Source organism: Gobius niger (genome assembly GCF_951799975.1).
Source record: "Gobius niger genome assembly, chromosome: 1".
NCBI classification, from domain to species: domain Eukaryota; kingdom Metazoa; phylum Chordata; class Actinopteri; order Gobiiformes; family Gobiidae; genus Gobius; species Gobius niger.
Window position 1 is genome coordinate 16528787 of NC_136852.1, and position 17780 is coordinate 16546566.

The 17780-nt window shown below is 42.7% G+C and overlaps 1 protein-coding gene across 1 annotated transcript; it reads left to right on the plus strand.

The window, feature by feature from the left end:
* Positions 1-5825: 5825 nt before the first annotated feature.
* On the plus strand, positions 5826-13566 carry bmp16 (bone morphogenetic protein 16). The gene is made up of 3 exons (XM_079555460.1): positions 5826-6288; positions 11036-11373; positions 11468-13566. The coding sequence occupies exons 2-3, from the start codon at positions 11043-11045 to the stop codon at positions 12493-12495; spliced, it is 1359 nt and encodes a 452-aa protein (XP_079411586.1). The 5' UTR covers positions 5826-6288; positions 11036-11042; the 3' UTR covers positions 12496-13566.
* The last annotated feature ends 4214 nt before the right edge of the window (positions 13567-17780 follow it).

Here is a 17780-nt window from a genome sequence, read left to right on the forward strand (position 1 = left end):
AGTTATCACTTTTGTTACATAAAGCCATCTAGAGGCTGTTGACTTTTCTGAAGTTGTTTTTAACCCACTGCTAGTTTTCCACTGTTTATAACTGTGCGGGGCTGTGTGCATTCTGAGTATACATTGGGTGCGTGCATGATCACAGAGGCAAAAGGTCAGCCCTGGCTCAGTCTAACTGTGAGTCGACTTTGCCGCTGCTTATTTGCTGACGCTATCAGTGGGCAGGAATCTGAGTAAACACTAACGCTCGATAAGAAAAGTGGGCTACATCTTCATTTTTCTGACATTTAAAAGAAACGTTAAGCATTTACTTCTGAATCTACTGTCTGTCACACCTCTGAGTGAAATCTAACAGAGGCCCTCTTCTTTATTATTCAAGCGTCTAAAACTTGCCCTCTTCCTGTTGTCAAACTGCCAGATCTTTGTCCTTAATGCTGCTCTTCTTGCTCAACATATCAACGGACACAGCTGTCCACACCAGATAGACAGACACATCCTCTGAAGATACTGTAGCGATGCAAGGAGATGAATCGCTCGATGGTCCAAGATGATGTTGTTTCAAAACTGAAAGGGCAGCTTAAATTCCCTTTTATACAGGACTTCAACAAACCTTCGACAACTTATCACTCCCAGCAATACAGCACATAAAGGCAAGGCTGGTGAAATGTTTACCTTTAAGATTATGATTACAGTAATAGCCTATAACTGAACCATTGAAGTCACAAATTATTATTTTGCAGGTTTTGCCATTTTTACTGTACTATAACTAAACCATAGTGCAAAATAGTATCTTTAACCTCTTAACCGAGTGCATTTTCTCCTGTTGAGCTTTTCACAAATCTAAAAGGTCACAGCCTATAGGCCAGAGTAACTTCTCATTTGAAAGCTGAGACCTACAAAACTAATCTCAATGGATCTTTTTTCTTACATTGTTGCCGTGTTGTTGTCACATTTTTGATATATATTTTTTTCATTGCTTATTTGTTATGGAACAGGCCACCGTTTTGTTTTTCCATACTGAGATATGTTCTTACCTGAGCTTAGACGAGTTGATGCGTACCTGTCTGGTCTTTGTGCGTCCCCTCAGTCACACAAAAAGACCAAAGGTGTTTTTACATTTTGCCTCTCCCAGCATATTCCTATGGAGCCAAGTGGGGGTGAAGTTAGATGCAACACCTGTTTTGTCATTCCAATTTGGATGAGTGGGTTCTTGTCCATGTTATAGCACCCAGTGGATGGCAGATGTCTTCAGATCTTGGTACAATATTTCTACATAATGTTCTTTAACACCATGTGCCAGTCCTACCTGCAGCATAAAGCCTATCCCGCAACATGATGGCACTGTTACCAAAACTTCACTGTTGCACTGTGTATAATTGTAATAAACGTTATTTTCCTCAAACTACATGAATATTTTTTTTAAAACCCCAAGTCTTTAAAGGTCTTTGGTCAATGGAAATACTTGCTTGCTTTTTCCCTCAATGTAAACTGTTTGCAGTGGTTGTCATAGCAACATGGCATTTGTCTATTTGGATAGATGGTCGTCTACAGCCACACAGTCAAGGGCCCCCCTGAAATACTTGTTTACTCATTGCAACCGGTCTTTAAGAGAATTGTTGAGGTCGTTCAAAAGCCCATTCACAAAAAAAAACTGCTTTCAGCTCGATTAGTTTATCTTTGGCCACGGCGATACGGGCTGCATTTGTGTTGCAGCCGCACGCTATCAGAGCGTGTCTCAATGAAAGACAAATCCATCCTTGTTTAAACGTCCTTCACAAAGATAATGAATGCATGCACACCTTTCACAACACGCACACAGCACACGGTGACCTTGACTTCAGCATCGACAAATACAGTATTGCTAAAATGTGCACTGGAGACTACTTCTGTTATGCTGCCAGTCTTTATTGTTTGAAAATGTAAAATAATGGAGCACGCAACCGTTTGTTAAGGTTTGTTTATCTTGTTACTCATCTTACATGGTAGTGCTGGCTTGAAATAAGCGTTAAAGAGGAAGAGTGACTGCATGAGGAAAGAATCTTATCATTGCAAAAACTTTATGTTGAATTCCTTGCCAGTGACTGAAAATGTGTGTCTCTGTTTGGGTGTCTGTAAAGGGTGTGTGTGTATATCTCACTTCCTATGTGACCATGTGCACTTGCACAGGATGTCTGCTTTCACCTCAGCTCTTGCTCAGAAAGTTTTCACTATAACTAGATTGAGTCTAAGAGGCCTGGGCAATATGGCAAACATAATAAATAACTTTTTTCATTCATAACAACAAACAAGACAAATATGCCAGCTATAGCCAAGTCTGGTTTGGCCATGTTAAGAATTTAGCTTAAAGGACTAGGCCACCGTTTTCACATACTGAGACATGTTCTTACCATAGCGAGTTAATGCGTACCTGTCTGGATAAAAAAGGTGTACTATATTGTTAGGCGTAATAATACCTGAAGAGCACTTGGACGTCCGCGCGGTAAAGTCGATATTGTTACACCTTACAATATAGTGCCTCTTTTTATCCGCTTAGGAAATCGACATGTTAAATTTTGTGTAACTATACTTTTCATGTAACTGTATTTAAATAGGGAAATCATGGAAGAGCTTGGTGGCTTCTAACTTCACCCCCTATGCTGGGAGACAGACAGGACCAGACAGGTACACATCAACTCGTCTAAGCTCAGGTAAGAACATAACTCAGTATGTAACAATGTTGGCCTGTTCCTTTAAAAGAAAGGCCATATTAAAATATACATGACTGTGTTCTTGGCGGCAGATTGTTCATGGTGGCCTCTCTGGAAAGGAAAAGAGGAAGTCCAGTAAACACCTCTTGAACGTACATTGCCTGGTCAAAAAAAAAAAGGAAAAAAAAAGGTCGGCAGTTGGATCTGGGGTTGCTGCAGTTGGTCAGGTCTAAAGAGTGAGGTCAGTTGCCTATCTGAATATACACAGGGAAATTCCAAGATGACTATGCCAGGACTCAGCAGCCACTAAATATGAGAGAGTGGCTCAGGGAGCATAATTTTTCACCTTTGGGAATCTTTGGGATGTGCTGGAGAGAGGCTTTGCGCAGTGGTCCAACTCTCCCATCATAAATAACAAAATAAGGATTCAAGAAGGGACGGCGATTAATCTTGTGACATTGCAGAATTTCACCGAAACAATGTGTACGGTAAAGATAGTAAACTTAAAATGTCCTTGACCTCCGTTTCTCCAGCTCCAAACGTTCATCCTGCAAAGTCACTGCACCATGCGTCATATTTACGTGTCTAAACATCAATCTCGACTTTGCTTTAACACAATTTCCTTCGTGGATCAATAACGTTTGTCTAAGTCTCCCCCCCATGATGATTCATTCAGCTCGGTGATGTGTATAAAAATCTGATTTATTAATAGGATTATTGACTAGCCTGTCATTACACTGCACTCTGCTGCTAAATTACATAAACAGTTGTCGTCATGCGCTGTGGCGTCGGGGGACTGGTTTGAGCGTCAGCCGTCAATTTTGTTATTGACCAAGAAAAACGATTGCGGTGTAAAGAATCATGTTCACAGCTTCTGTTATAAAAGTGCAGGTACACAGTATTTGTAAAGCAAAGAGGAACAATATAATGCATGTGGCGAGAAGCAGAAGTGTTTCACGTGTGGGACGGCCTGTAGGTGGGAATGCTGGGATGTAGAAAAGAGGCCCAGTGTGGAGGGAGGGCAGGGAGGTATCACTTTAAAGTGTCTCTCCACCCCCGTCGGAAGTCAGCAGGACAGACAGCCGAAGGATTTTCCAGAGGATGGGAAACCTGGAGGCTGGAATTAAAGCTCATTCGGATACGAGGTTGTGGCTGAGCTATGGGTTAAGTCCAGGACCCAAGTGTTTTTCATCACCAGGCTTATGCAGTAGCCAACAACTGTAAAGTAAAAGGATTCTTGAAAATATCTAACCTCTTACCCCGCCTTAACAGAGCACATTTTCTCCTGTTCAGCTTTACCCAAATCTAAAAGCTGCTTTACTGGAGAGTAGGGCTGAAACAACTAATCGATTAATCGACAACTAATCGATTACTAAAATAGTTGTCAACTATTTCAGTAATCGATTAATCGTTTTCTAGTAAACACAGACTAAAATAGAGCAAAAAAGACATGAGAATTATGTAATGTGGATGAAAACCTACTTTGTTTTTTAAGTTAGGGTCTGCAGTGTTTTGTACATTGTAAATTTCATAAATATCTGTCTTTGCCTCGTCCAATCAGAAAGCAGAATTAGCACTAATAGCCTCCCACAAACATTTACTTTAAGTTTACTCCATCAACATGTCCTCAAGCGCCGCCACTTTAGCTTTATGTGATAAAAAAATTGAAAAAATACAATTTCCATGCACCTTTCACAGCCAAGCGATTAATCGATTAATCGTAAAAATAATCGGTAGATTAATCGATTACCGAAATAATCGTTAGTTGCAGCCCTACTGGAGAGCAACAGCGTAATGCCTCATTTGAAAGCAAAGGCCTACAAAACTCATCCTAACTTTTTTGTTGCGTTGTCACCACATTTTTGTCACATTTTCATAGTTTTTTGTTGTATTACTGTTAATTTTCGGGCAAGTTTTTGTCGCTCTATTATTGCTTCTTTGTGGCTTTTTTTTGTCACTTATTTGTTTCGTTTTTGTCACATTTCTGTGGGGGGTTTTGTCGCTTTTTATTGTGTTTTCGTAGGTTTTTTTCCCTTGTTTTTGTTGCTTATCCATAGTTTTTTCCATTGCTTTTTTGTCATGATTGGCCACATTTTTGTCACTTTTTTGTTGCTCTTGAGTCACTTTTTTTCATCCAGCTTTTTTTTCTAAGAAGCTTTAAGATTAGAAAAAATATATATTTTCAGGTGATGGTTAAGAGGTTAATATCAATATGTCTATTATTATTACTATTATAGAAAAAAAACTAATTTCTTCTTTATCACAGGTGCCAATGTGTTTCAAGGTCACAGTCACCACTGTCCACGAGGCACTACCTGCTGGACGGAGCGAGTACTGTCGAGGAGAGGCGTTCATTCACAAAAGATGCCCCGGGACGGTCCCTGAATGGGGATGAATGAAGTCATGGAGCGCGTCTTTCCGAGCACGTAGCTGGACGGGTGGCCGGGACAGACGAGCGTAGGGGACAGAGAGGAGGAGCAGCACAGCGAGGCGGACAAGTGATTCTCCAGATGAGTCCTAATATGTGAGACGGTGCATCCTAAAGAGACGTTTTCTCATGGCCCGACACCATGAATACAAATTCCTCCCGAGCTGGAAGGACAAACGCACCTTGCCTGGAGAAAGAAATAGTACGTTTTCTTCTCCCCCCCCCCATACCCCCCCCTTTGTTCCATCCAATCACAAATAACAAAATTGGTGACTGCATTTGAGGCCTATGAGTCACCCATTCATAGGTTGTGGTTTGTTTGTTCTTATAGACAGCGGTATTTAGAATGATGGACTGAACGTATACAGAAACCAGACAGAAAAGTTAAGCAGGTGCATTTTGGAAAGGTAAAAAAATGAATATAATGTTAGACTAATTGAAAACCTTGATAATACATTTTTAAAAGTCTTCTGATGCAATGCCCCTTCATATATCCATCATTATCCATTATCATTCTAACTTGTATAGTAATTATCTTGCAGTGGGACCGCTTTTGGTGACATCACTTTTTGGGGAGGATCTAAGCGACTAAAGTCAATTAGACTGAAGCCAATTTGACCACCTGGACCCAAAAAAAAAAAGTGTCTAGCCGTGTGTGGGAGAGAGACCAGGGTGAGAGAGGAAAGGGGGAGGAGATACAAAAGGCAGGACCAGACCGGAGAGGACGCCACAGACATAGTGGAGAGGCTCAGGAGTCGGTTGCTGCTGGTGATGCAGATACTGCCAGTGTAGTTTGAACCAGCGGAAGAAAGGTGCAGGGGGAGAGAGAGAGAGAGAGTAGAGAGAGGGAGGTGCCTGGAGAGAGGTCAGACGGGCAGGAGGAGGCTGATCAGGAGTAGCGTGCTTATCTGGCAACACTGACAACAACTCAGCTTCAGGGGAACAGACATGGACAAAGCAGCAGTGATAGATTGTTTGCTCGTGGGAAGAACAGGAAAGTCAGATACGGTCTTCCCTGAGTGAGGAAGGATAGAAAACCAGAAGAATAAAAAAAAAAAAGTCAAAAGTCTACTTTGCTCTCTCCGGACGAAGTGGGAGTGAGAGACGAGGGATCTTAACACTGGATCTCGAGGATAAACCATGGACTCTGCATACATCCCAACACACCTGGACGTGAGTAAAGTTCATCCCTGCCACACACACACACACACACACATATTCGTAGAGCACTCTGTCTGTCAAAGCGCGGGCCACAGAAGCGGTGCTGCTCAAGCTATTAGTCACTCTGGGGAGAGACGCACGCACACACGCACAGGCGCTGCTGCTGGCACACTCTGTTGCTCAATCAAAAAAAATAAAAATCCCGTCCGCTAAGCAACTTGTCCAGAAATAATGCGGCTGTTATGAGTTCAAAGAGCAAAACGTAAGTCTGCACACCGCTCTAGGTTCCCCTCTGAATTGGCCTTCAGTGTTAATGCCGCTCTAATGTAGAAACCAGAGGCATGTTTTTGTTCTGTATTTCACATTGATTTGGCTGCTCACGCTGCCTTTTGTAAGTGTCATGATTTCCACTCATGTTTTTTTAGTGCTGAATCCCGATCGAGGGCTCTTATTGACCACAATGCAGAATGCCCCCCCACACCCTGTCGCTGGAGACCGTAAAAGCTGCAATTATTTAAGTCAGTACAGCATCCTTTGCAAAATCATACACCTCCAGAATGTCAGACCCTCTACAAACATTATCTGAAATGCATTGGTTCATATTTCAGTCTCTCAAATTTTCAATCAATATCAAGTCGCAAATCGAATCGCAATCTCAACACTTGATGTATCAGATAGTTTTCCAAAGTTATGCAGCCCTTGCTTGGAACATAAAATGATCTTTTAATGTCTGCGCCCCCATCACAGGAGTACATGCCATACTGTACTTTCCATGGCAGCATAGCACTGTACTGTTGTATGGGTTATTGCCTGGCTAATTGGTCCACATGGGATAAATAAAGCTGCTGTTCTAATCGTATCCAATAAAGCCATACAGCGCCTCTACCTGAAGTATAGCTGCAGCCTAATGATTTCATCTGTTATGCCTCAGTAAGCAGAAAGTGTTAACCCCATGACCATTACGCATTAACTCGTACAGCCATGCATTAGGGGAAATAAAGTGCAGTAACCTCGCAGTTAATTACAACAACTGTGGTGTTGCTTGCCGGGGGAAAAACTGTGTAATGCTCGCGACTATGCAGCTGCAGTCTACTGTATGTACTGTACTGTATATCACACAGAGGCCGGCTGACATGACATATTATTCGCTCACCGGGGGAGAACGTGAACCCTGTGACATTGAAGGAGGCACGTATCGCATTCAAAGAGCTTTTTTTTTTTTTAAGTTATAAAGGAGGAGAGACAGAAATCGGCGAGAGTGAAAGGAGGAATTTGTGGAAAAGAAACACGGGAAGAACAACAGGAAGGGAAAGTTGAGGGACCAGGCGTAACATGAAGACAGCGGCGGTGGATAAATCAGCCCGCCGTGGTGACATTCCGGACCCTCTGGCCCGGGCCACACCGCTCCGCGCTCTTCCGCAAAAACACCATTCATTTACAGGAGGAAAAACCCGCTTTAGCGAGGAGATAAAGAATCCGAAATTTGAACAGATATGTACACTCTTTCTGGGAGTTAGAAAAAGCGCCGTTGGAAGTACTCAATAAGTACTGTATCTGTGTTACTCAAGTCAAATCCTCAAATTAAGTCATTCAAGTTATGTAAACTATCCGCTTTCAGATGTACTTGAAATAATGACAGGTGAAGTCAGGTGAACAGAGGAGTTCGCCAATGTTTTCTGACTTTATCATCTGACTGCATGGTCCCTGTCAAATAATTAATTAAATACAATGCATTCTTTGTAAAAAATAGAGAGTTCAAACCAAAAATCTCCACCACTCTGAATGAAGTGATAAATATGATGCATTAAAAAAGGGCTACAAAACAACATGCAAGGGCAGAGTTCAAGGAATGTTGGAGGAAATGGGAAAGGGGAAGCGGGGTTTGAAATAGATAAAAAGCTGAATCCGGGGCAGCGTGACAAAAGCGGGGGTCACAGACGGACACTTGAGGTCAGAGGTTTTAATTAGTAAAGACCGGCGACGGGGCACACGTCCACTGCAGCCCAGGGTCGCTCTGCTGTCTGCTGCACGGGTCAGGTCAATGCTAATATGTCTCATAGACACAGCCAAGGGCCTCACTGTACGCCCCCTGTTATGATTAATGTAGGCGTTTAACCGCAGTGTAGTCTGGGGGAAATATATGGAGTGATAAGAAAAGGCTTTTGGACAAACTGAATTAGTCATATTAAATGGATGTTTGGCTCAACTAAACATGCAAAAACAGATAAGTATGAAAGCTTTAAGTTTAATTTTGATCATTTGATTACCCTTTTCTACTGTGCAACAATGTGTGTTTAGGGCAGAAAACAGTCCCCTAAAAGCCCTGTTCCCAATCTCTCCTAGGTCCAAACTGGGTGCCCCTGTGGCACAGCGGTTAGCGCTCGTGCCTCTCAGATAGAAGGTTCAGGGTTCGATCCCCGAACTGGGCCTTTCTATGTGGGGTTTGCATGTTCTCCCTATGTCTGTCGGTTTCCCCCATCATACTCCTGTTTCCCCTGCGACTAAAAACTCAAAACACATACAATAGGTGAATCCTCCAGTCAGATGATTCTTACTGTGGGCCTGGACGGGGGCCAATACTTGCAGGTTGCCCCGGTGGCACTGAAGGATGGTTCAAAAGTGTGACTGAATTTCAATAAGGTATAGCTTAGCCATAAACCGTTATTGTTTACAATATTAGCCTCCAAAAGGCTAATATTGTTGCTAATTTTTTTATCATCTGTGCTACTTCCGGGTTCATAATCACTCATAATAAAAATTTTATCCAACGTCAGTGAACACAATATACTACAAGAGGGCAGAATTGGTATAAAAATGCCTGATGAAGGGATCCAAAACATTACTCCGTGGTGCCAAGAAATAATTCTTTTAGGAGCTCCAGCTGTGCAGCGTTATCATCTTTTTCCAAGTATAAAAATAGGAACATCCCCTTTAGTAAAGACCTTCACTATGGAGGCTGCAGGTGGCCAGAGTAAACTATGGGCCAGATTAGATTCGAAGGTGATCCGAACACTCACAGAAAATCCTTCTCCCACATGGTTATTCTAGATTCTCATATGCAAGTCAGGTCAAAAACATAGCGCAAACTCCAAGAGCGACTGTAGTTGGCCTGTAGTTCTGCCCTTAAAGTTTTAGATCACTTGTTTTTACTCAAATCTCGCTGTAAATTAAAAGTACTCTATTAGGGCGTTTAACTACCACTTACTAATTTTAACGTCAGTATTTCTAGAACTTGTCCACAAAAACATGTACATGCTTAGCCAACCATAACACAGACCTCCGGGGAGAACAGCTGTATATCTCAAAGAGATGGAGCGCCTCTGTCATTGTAATAGTTGGAGGGAAGACACACCCATGGCCTGTTTGTGTTAAACTTTGAACCTTGCAGGTGGTTTGGTAGGTGATGAAAGTACAGGAGACACAGACACATACTGCTGCTGTCCTTAATGTGTGAGTGGGAGAGGCTGTCCACAAAGTGCCTAATCTGTAATAGTCCTCTTCTTCAGTGGCCTCAGGTGAAACAGCCTAGGGTGTGGCTCGTGGTTTAATGGATAGCCAGCAGTAATCCCACGCTTGTTTGCCCTTTGAGCGCCTGGCTTGTCTATGTAATGGCACACGCACATAAAAATATATACACCTTCACACCCGTGACCTCTTTTTCACCTGTTTGCAGGCAACTCAGAAGATTAGCAGTCATTTAGAGTGATTAAGGGTTTGCACAGTCATAAACAGGTGCTATCAGGAAACATTGGGCTAATCGATTCTCTTACACATTGTGATAAAAAGGAGAAGGCATTATAAAGAGAAGCCAACACCTGAAGAGGCAAACTACATTATAGATTGTTATTTATTTTTAGTTTTTTTTTATTGACTAGATTGTTTAATTTAAAAGATCAGTCAGAGTTTAATTACTGCTCTATTGGGGGCTGTGTCTTTCCACAGAGGTGAAGCCTGAGAAATGGTGAGGTTGAGGTAATTGTGTTAAACCTGTAATTGTCATGTTCCTGGACAGAGCAGGATCCTAAGTACAGATAAGATGATCACATGCCTTCAGTCAGCTGCACTGCAGTGCACTCACAGTCGCCCTGAAACCTTTGCTCAAACAAACTTTTCTTAGTTGTGCAAAAGGACTTGATAAAAGTCCGGGGTTCTCTCACTTTACTATCCGGGGACGTGCACACTGGTATTGCTATAATAAAGCCAGCACGATTGTTTTAAAGGAAAGAACACAGCGGTATGAGTATTATCTTCATGTGCACTGCGACAAATGCATGATTTGTGGTTCTGTCAGGACCATTGAAGTCCATTACTCCACTAGAGTACTCAGACTTTGATTGATGCAACATATCGCTCAGTGCTTCACTGTGATCTTCCCTCAGCACAACATGTTTATGTTACGGACAGAGACTAATTTCTCAGACTTTGCTTTCCCAAATGATATACAGGCCTTGGGGGGAAGAGCCAAGTCATAAATTAGGATAAACAAAAAAGCAACTTGTGCTGTTACTACAGCAATGAATAACAACAACTTCATATGGATCTGACTGGATTGTAAATTTCCAGAGCATATGTTACGTGAAGGCTGACGACTATGACAAACGAGTGTGTCCAGGAAGAATAAGACATTCATGATCTACAGTCTGAGAGCTGCTCAAGAGCTATGCCTTTAGCAGATTTTTAAAGCGATATTTTACACTGTGTGGTTATGTCACTTTGTGATCTGTGCAATCTCCTTATTTGAACTCTCCTTGCTCTGTAGGCTCACCATGCTCCCTGCTAACCTGCTGCTCCTCATGGTCCTGCTGCTACCTCTGCCCTCATCAGGTCGCCACAGCGGACCAACCAGCCACATTGACCATGGCGAGTCCAGCTTAGTGTTGGAGCCCAGTGTGGCTCATACCATTCAGAGTCTGCTGCTGAGCCGCCTGGGCCTCAAGTCCAAACCTGAGCCCCGTCCCGGAGTCCAGGTGCCCCGCTACCTCCTGGACCTTTACCGCTACCACCAGCAGCAGTACCATTTACTGGAGGACCAGGCCTTCAGCTTCCCCACTCACCACATCCAGCAGGCCAACACAGTGCGCAGCTTCCACCACTCAGGTATGTTTCTGCTCATATGACGCTCTGGAGCTACTTGTATAGATTTATGCATACAGTAACAGGTGCAACATTTATATTTTGTTCTTTCTCCTAGAGCCCTTTGGCGATGCTGCAGAGGAAGACCAAAAGAAAGTGCACATCTCCTTTAATATATCGTCCATTCCACATGATGAGACACTCCTCTCTGCTGAGCTTAGGCTTCTGCGCAATGAGAGGGCCTCTCTGGGCCCCTGGCCCCACAGACTGAACCTGTATCTCTCTGACAGCCTGAAGGACCCAAACCCTGTGCTGATAGAAAGCCGTCTGCTCAGCCGCAGTCGTGCAGAAGCTTTGTGGGAGGCATTTAGCGTCAGCTCAGAGCTCCTCCAGAGGGCCCTTTCTGGAGCGGGCAGTGTGGGCTTCGTGCTGGAGGTCAAGTCCGAGAATAACAGCTCAGTGCATGACCATAACATAACATCTGAAGTCAGCTATGAAAACAGAAAGGGTCACCTGAGGGTGCGCAGGTCTGTGAAGCAGGACGACTACAGCTGGACTCAAGAGAGACCCCTGTTGGTGACGTACAGCCATGACGGCCGAGGAGAGCCCTTAGTAAAACATGGCAGAAGGAATCCTAGTATATCCAAGAAAATGAGAGGGAGAAAAGTAACCAAAGAGAGGAGTAGGAATAGCAGTATGGACTATTATAGAGACTGGGACAAGGCCAAAAAATCAAGTACAAGCTTCTCTGATGGTAAAGGAGAGCTCAGTTGGGTAGACAGAAGAGTGAAAAGAAATGGTGGCCGTGCTTCCAAACTAAAGCGGCTCTCACGCAACAGGTGCCGGCGCCATAACCTCTATGTAGATTTCAATGATGTGGGATGGCATAAGTGGATTATTGCTCCTACTGGCTACGATGCCTTTTTCTGCATGGGGGAGTGCCGCTTCCCACTGGCCAACCACATGAACTCGTCCAGCCACGCCATGGTGCAGACCCTGGTCAACTCTGTCAACGGAGCAGTGCCCCGGGCCTGCTGCGTCCCCACGTCCCTCAGCCCCATCGCCCTCCTCTATCTAGACCCCCAAGACCGAGTGGTACTCAAAAACTACCAGGACATGGTGGTGGAGGGCTGTGGCTGCCGGTAATGAGCCTGACTGGACCACATTGGACAGAACCTACGACGACAGAGCTCCATGCAACAACGAGAATGAGAGCAACATGTAGCAGTGAAGAGCGAAGATGAGGATCGGCGATCAAGGAGGGAAGGACATGGTATAAGGTGCAAGAAGAAGAAAAACGTCTACAGTATTGCCAAACGATATCACTTCCTTTAGTCGAGATGCATTAGTTTACATATTTATCTTACAAATTTCATGGTCACCGAAAAGAAGCCAGCGCTTTGATAGTAGATCCTCTCATAAATGTCTTCAAGAGCAACCAAACTGCCAAGGTTTCACCCAAAGCTTTGCAGTAAGCTTAAAAGAACCTCGCGTTCATCAACAGCACTAGCAAAACGACAATGCCACCAGCGTGGGATCGAACACAGTGTCTTAACTGAGGGTGAACGATTTCGATAAAGACAGACTTTGAAAGCACCCTTACATACATACAAGCTATTTAAAAAAAACACCGCAATATTTGAATAGATATTATGCTATTGTTTGAATGTACCACTCTCTATTATTTAAAACGTTTTTTGTACATTTTTGTTGCAGTCCTTAGATGGTTGTCTTGTGATTATGTATAATTTAAAAGACATTCTGTATTTAAATAACAGCAATATGTTGTATGTAATCTTTAAAGTATTTAAGATACCTGCACTCCACTGAGTATATGGCAATCCTAGAGCTTCCTGTCGTTATTGGAGGCGCACACCTGTATAGACGCTCGGTGTACTAAGCCTGTGTAAACCATAATAATCACGGCACATGTGTTCACTGTACAACTCGATAGCAGACCGATATGTGGTGTCACCATTAGGAGCTCGACTAACAAATTAATGGAAAGCTGTGTGTTGTAGCTGCTGAAGTGTTCTGCAGGTGTCTTTGTCGTGTGTGTGCGTGTGCATGTGCAAAGATTCAAGACTTTAGTGCCTTCTAAACAGGGCTATAAACGTGTTCTCCGCTGAACTAAATCATTGTTTCGTTGTGTCACATTTCTCTCCAAGTGGAAATGGCTTGTAAAATGTTCAACAATATACCTCTATTAAACAGAGCAAGCAGCATCACTGTCACGAGTTTTTGTACCGGATCAGCTGTGCATGTGATTTTGTGAGGATAACTCTTCACAAACGGACATCTTTATGTTACTTGTGATTGTTTGATCAAGTTTGTGTGCCATGTGAGGTTACCTGGAGCGCCCCTTTAAAAGTGGTCGAGACTCTACCGTATTTCCAGACTATAAGTCGCTCCGGAGTATAAGTCGCACCGGCCAAAAAATGCATAATGAAGAAGAAAAAAACATACATAAGTCGCTCCGGAGTATAAGTTGCACCAGCCTTGGCAACTACCTGGACTAATGCTCTGTTGACAAGCCTCTCCCAGCGTCACGTTGTTCAAGCACCCACTCGTTCCTCTAACTGTGGCCATGCCGACATTTCGCTTTTTTTGTTTGTTGCTTCACTGCAGTAGGAGTAACCTCATCTTTTCACCAGTCCCTCATAAGTTTCTCGCTCACTCCACATTTTCTTTCTGCTGCTCGATTACCAGTTTTTAAATTTTGGTGGTACAGGAGTAGCAGATACTCGTACACAAGCTTAGAAGCACCCTCTAGCAGCAGTCAGTATGAAAAAAACAAACATGTGAAATTATAAATTTTGATATATAAGTTGCACTTGAGTATAAGTCGCACCCCCAGCCAAACTATGAAAAAAGTCTGACTTATAGTTTGGAAAATATTGTGCTTCCACCATCGACAAAAACATCTGAGGGACATAATTTGACACCCAATACATCAATGCTCTATGCTAAAAGATCAAGCTCACACAATATTGGCATCCGGCTTTGCAAACTCCCATTACACTGATATTGTTCACCGATATTCCTCGATAAAAGAGAAACATGCTGATGGGTGACAATGCATGAAATAAATATCCAGATGCAATGAAGCAAGTGCGGTTCAATTGAACTTGTTTAACTTGTTGCACATTTAACAAAGGATGTGCGCAAACAAAAAGAAGGAAAGAGTTGGCCCAAAGGAACTGGGCATACTAAAACAAAGTTGTCACTTTTTTTTAGTATGCCCAGCAGTCAAAACTGACTTCCAAACTTCGTGTCTGTTGTCAAGCTCTCCAACATCAAAAAGCAGTTTTCAAGCACTGTAACCCCATAAGTGCACTAAACCCGTTATATGTGTATATAGTGTGACACACAATAAAATAATAGTGTCCCAAATCATTGCAACAGATGCTGATGTATAATCCTCCTGAGTCTTGTTGCTGCTGAGTTGGTGGTTTCATTCTAAAACGTATAAAACAGATAACGAGGATCTGTAGTTGTGCCTCGGAGCTTCAAAGACAAACAGATTCAATGCAGAAACCAAACGGGAGAAGTGCACTTGAGACCCGTGAAGAGACAGGTGCAGTGTCAAAAACAGCTGCGTGATTGGCCGGAAGTGTCCCAAGCCGAAAGGCCAGGACACTCATCTCTGAAGTGCACTCAACATGTGTGTTTCTTCCAGCCACATATAGACCAGATGTTAAAACTACCTGCATTACTTCTACAAACCCCTTCAACATCCACACAACATCCCATAAAACCTAATCACATGGCAATTTCTCTTCATTTAGCAACCAGTTTTGTCTCCACTCCGGTGCTCCCCACAGCTTGAGGAAGAAGAACGATGTTTTCACAGGTGTCCTGCAATGGATGCTTTTCCACCCTTCAGTGGAAATTTCATTCATTCCTTTCCTTCATGTCTACAATCCGGACCTTCTTCACTTCGTCTGGTGGGTTTTCAACACTGCAGGCAGGATCGCAGAGGCAGGACCAAGAGGGGCAACAAGAGGAAGAAGTCTCTCAACATCTCTGGCCTGCGAACTCGGGGGATAAAGTGCAACAACATGCAAATATTGAGATTTGTATATGATTTTCTACAGTTGTTTTATTTATATTTATATAACCAATGACAACCCAAACAAATTTAAAACCAATTATGCCATTCACGTTTTTTGATGCATTACACACCTGTAGCTATGCATTCGCTCACTCTATTCCTATGCAAAGCTAATAAAGTGAAATGCCTCAGGTAAAAAGTCATAAAACATTGTCAAACAGATGTAAAAATGCTAAAAACACAAACCTTTGGCACACGTGTATTACAGTATTCTGAAGCAGTCAATTAGTGTGTCTGACCAATGAATCATTGTCAATAACTTTTTGCCATTGATTCCAACAGACTGAAATGATCTGACTCAGTGGTGTTTCAAATCATAAACAGCTGTCGAGATCGATGTTGTAGAGCATTGAGAGTGAATTAGAACAGTAGATAGCCCTATAATAAGCCAGGAGACCCGCTGTAAGCCTCGTAAAACTGAGGAAATCAGCTGCTGTAGACAATAAATCACCAGAGTTGCATTTCTGTCACATTGTTTTTACAACGTCATGCTTCATGGTGAGGAGATACAGTAATAGTAATGCATCCATAAAAATGGCCATAAAGGAGTTTTGCTGCAGCCTCCAAATATAAAGAGTAAGGAATGGATGAAAGGGTCATAAAGCATGTATGTTAAAGTTATATGGATAAGTGATTGGTAATGGCTCTTTGTGTGTGGGTTGATTTTCAGGTATTTATTTGGGCACCATGAATTTGGAATATCTCAGTGACCTTCTTTTTATCATGTCAGCAAGTCTGCAGTAGAGATTAACACTACCCAGCAAGACTGCAGCAGTAACTCCTCGACACCCACAGCACAGTGGTTTAGTGCTCTTGCCTCACCATCAGGGCTTTTCTATGTGGACTTTGCATATTCTCCCCAATAAAAGAAATATTAAGAGGCACACATGCATCTCCATGACTAAGCACTAGTGAAATGTAACCTCGTAATAGACAAGCACTGAAAAGGGATATTGACTCATGCTCTTACAAACACGGCCTCATTTCAAAGAATTATGAATAAGTATTCCACGACAAACCAATTACAGTGTTCCTGAGGTATTTGAGCATTTACCATCTCTCTGCATGTGCCCACTGTGTCCTTAATTAAAAGTGCAACTGCAGCCGAACCTGTGAGAGATAGGAGGAGCAGTCAAGTGATGAAGGAAGAGAGTGATGGTGAGAGGCCACTGTACAGCTGCTGCACTGTTTACTTGGAGGACATCTCTCTTCTCCAGATGTTTAACGCTGTGCACAGAGGAAGCAGCGATATGGAGCAGGAGAAAAGGGGAGAGACCCGTGTGGAAGTGCTGGGGCAGCTTCCAGCTTGAACTCATCCGAGCATGTTTTATGAGTTGCTCAGTCAAGGCGTGTGATCTGATCAAAAACGCCAAAGAGTCGAAACACACAGACTAATAAAATGAAACAAAGGAAAATTCATTTAAAAAAATGTTTTAATGTCTTTAATGTTTTAAGAATTTTCAATTGAAACAGATTTGAGTCATGCAGTTTTCTGTGAGGTAAGTTTATAGGCCTTTTACGGCAGATGTCATCATGCTGACAAATCAAAAACATAAATGTAGGTTGTTCAAAACAGTGAAGTGGTAGGGTACTTTCTACTTGTGCTTCATACAAAACATAATTATCCTGTTAGACCAAAAAAAGGCAGTCAAAATTATGAACATATTTTATTCACAAAACCTGCAAATTCAAAGGAGTTGTTAATAACATTTCAAAGCAATGTTTTGCTTATAGCAGTAATGTAACTACAATTCAATGGAAATATTATACTGTTTGCTGCAGATGAGCAAGCTTTGCTTCACATTAGATTAATAACAGAAGAGGTATGCATATAGGTTTTAGACATAAGACACATAGGCGCCCCTTGGTGGCGGGACTAAATCCATACCTGAACGAGGTCTTTTCCATCTAATAGAAAACCCTTTGCCTTGTAAATTCCTGATCAGGTGTTGACTGTATAATGTAAACATGTCTGATCAACATCGTGTAACCTCACGTGGTCCTCACTGCACAAAGATCCGAACCAAAGTGTAAAAGAGTGTGGATATAGCAAACCGTTAATCATTGGTCAATAGCATTGGGAGTTTATTTCTAGTCCAAGAGACACAAATCTGGGCTTAAGTGTGAGGAGAGGAGTGAGAAGGCAACGTGAATCAGCACTAACTGTCTCTGTATAGTGTGACCCCTCTCATGCACATGTCACATGTAGTAGGCCTGCATCCACTCACTGCAGGTGTACTCAGGGCAGTCAACAGACTTGCTGAGGCCCCAGGGCAAGGTTTCACATGGGCCACCATTAGAAATAATAAATAGGCTC

Coding starts and splice junctions, on each gene's coding strand:
- bmp16 (XM_079555460.1), top strand. CDS start 11,043: ATGCTCCCTGCTAACCTGCTGCTCCTCATGGTCCTGCTGCTACCTCTG. Junction 11,374..11,467: donor GCGCAGCTTCCACCACTCAG/GTATGTTTCTGC, acceptor TCTTTCTCCTAG/AGCCCTTTGGCGATGCTGCA.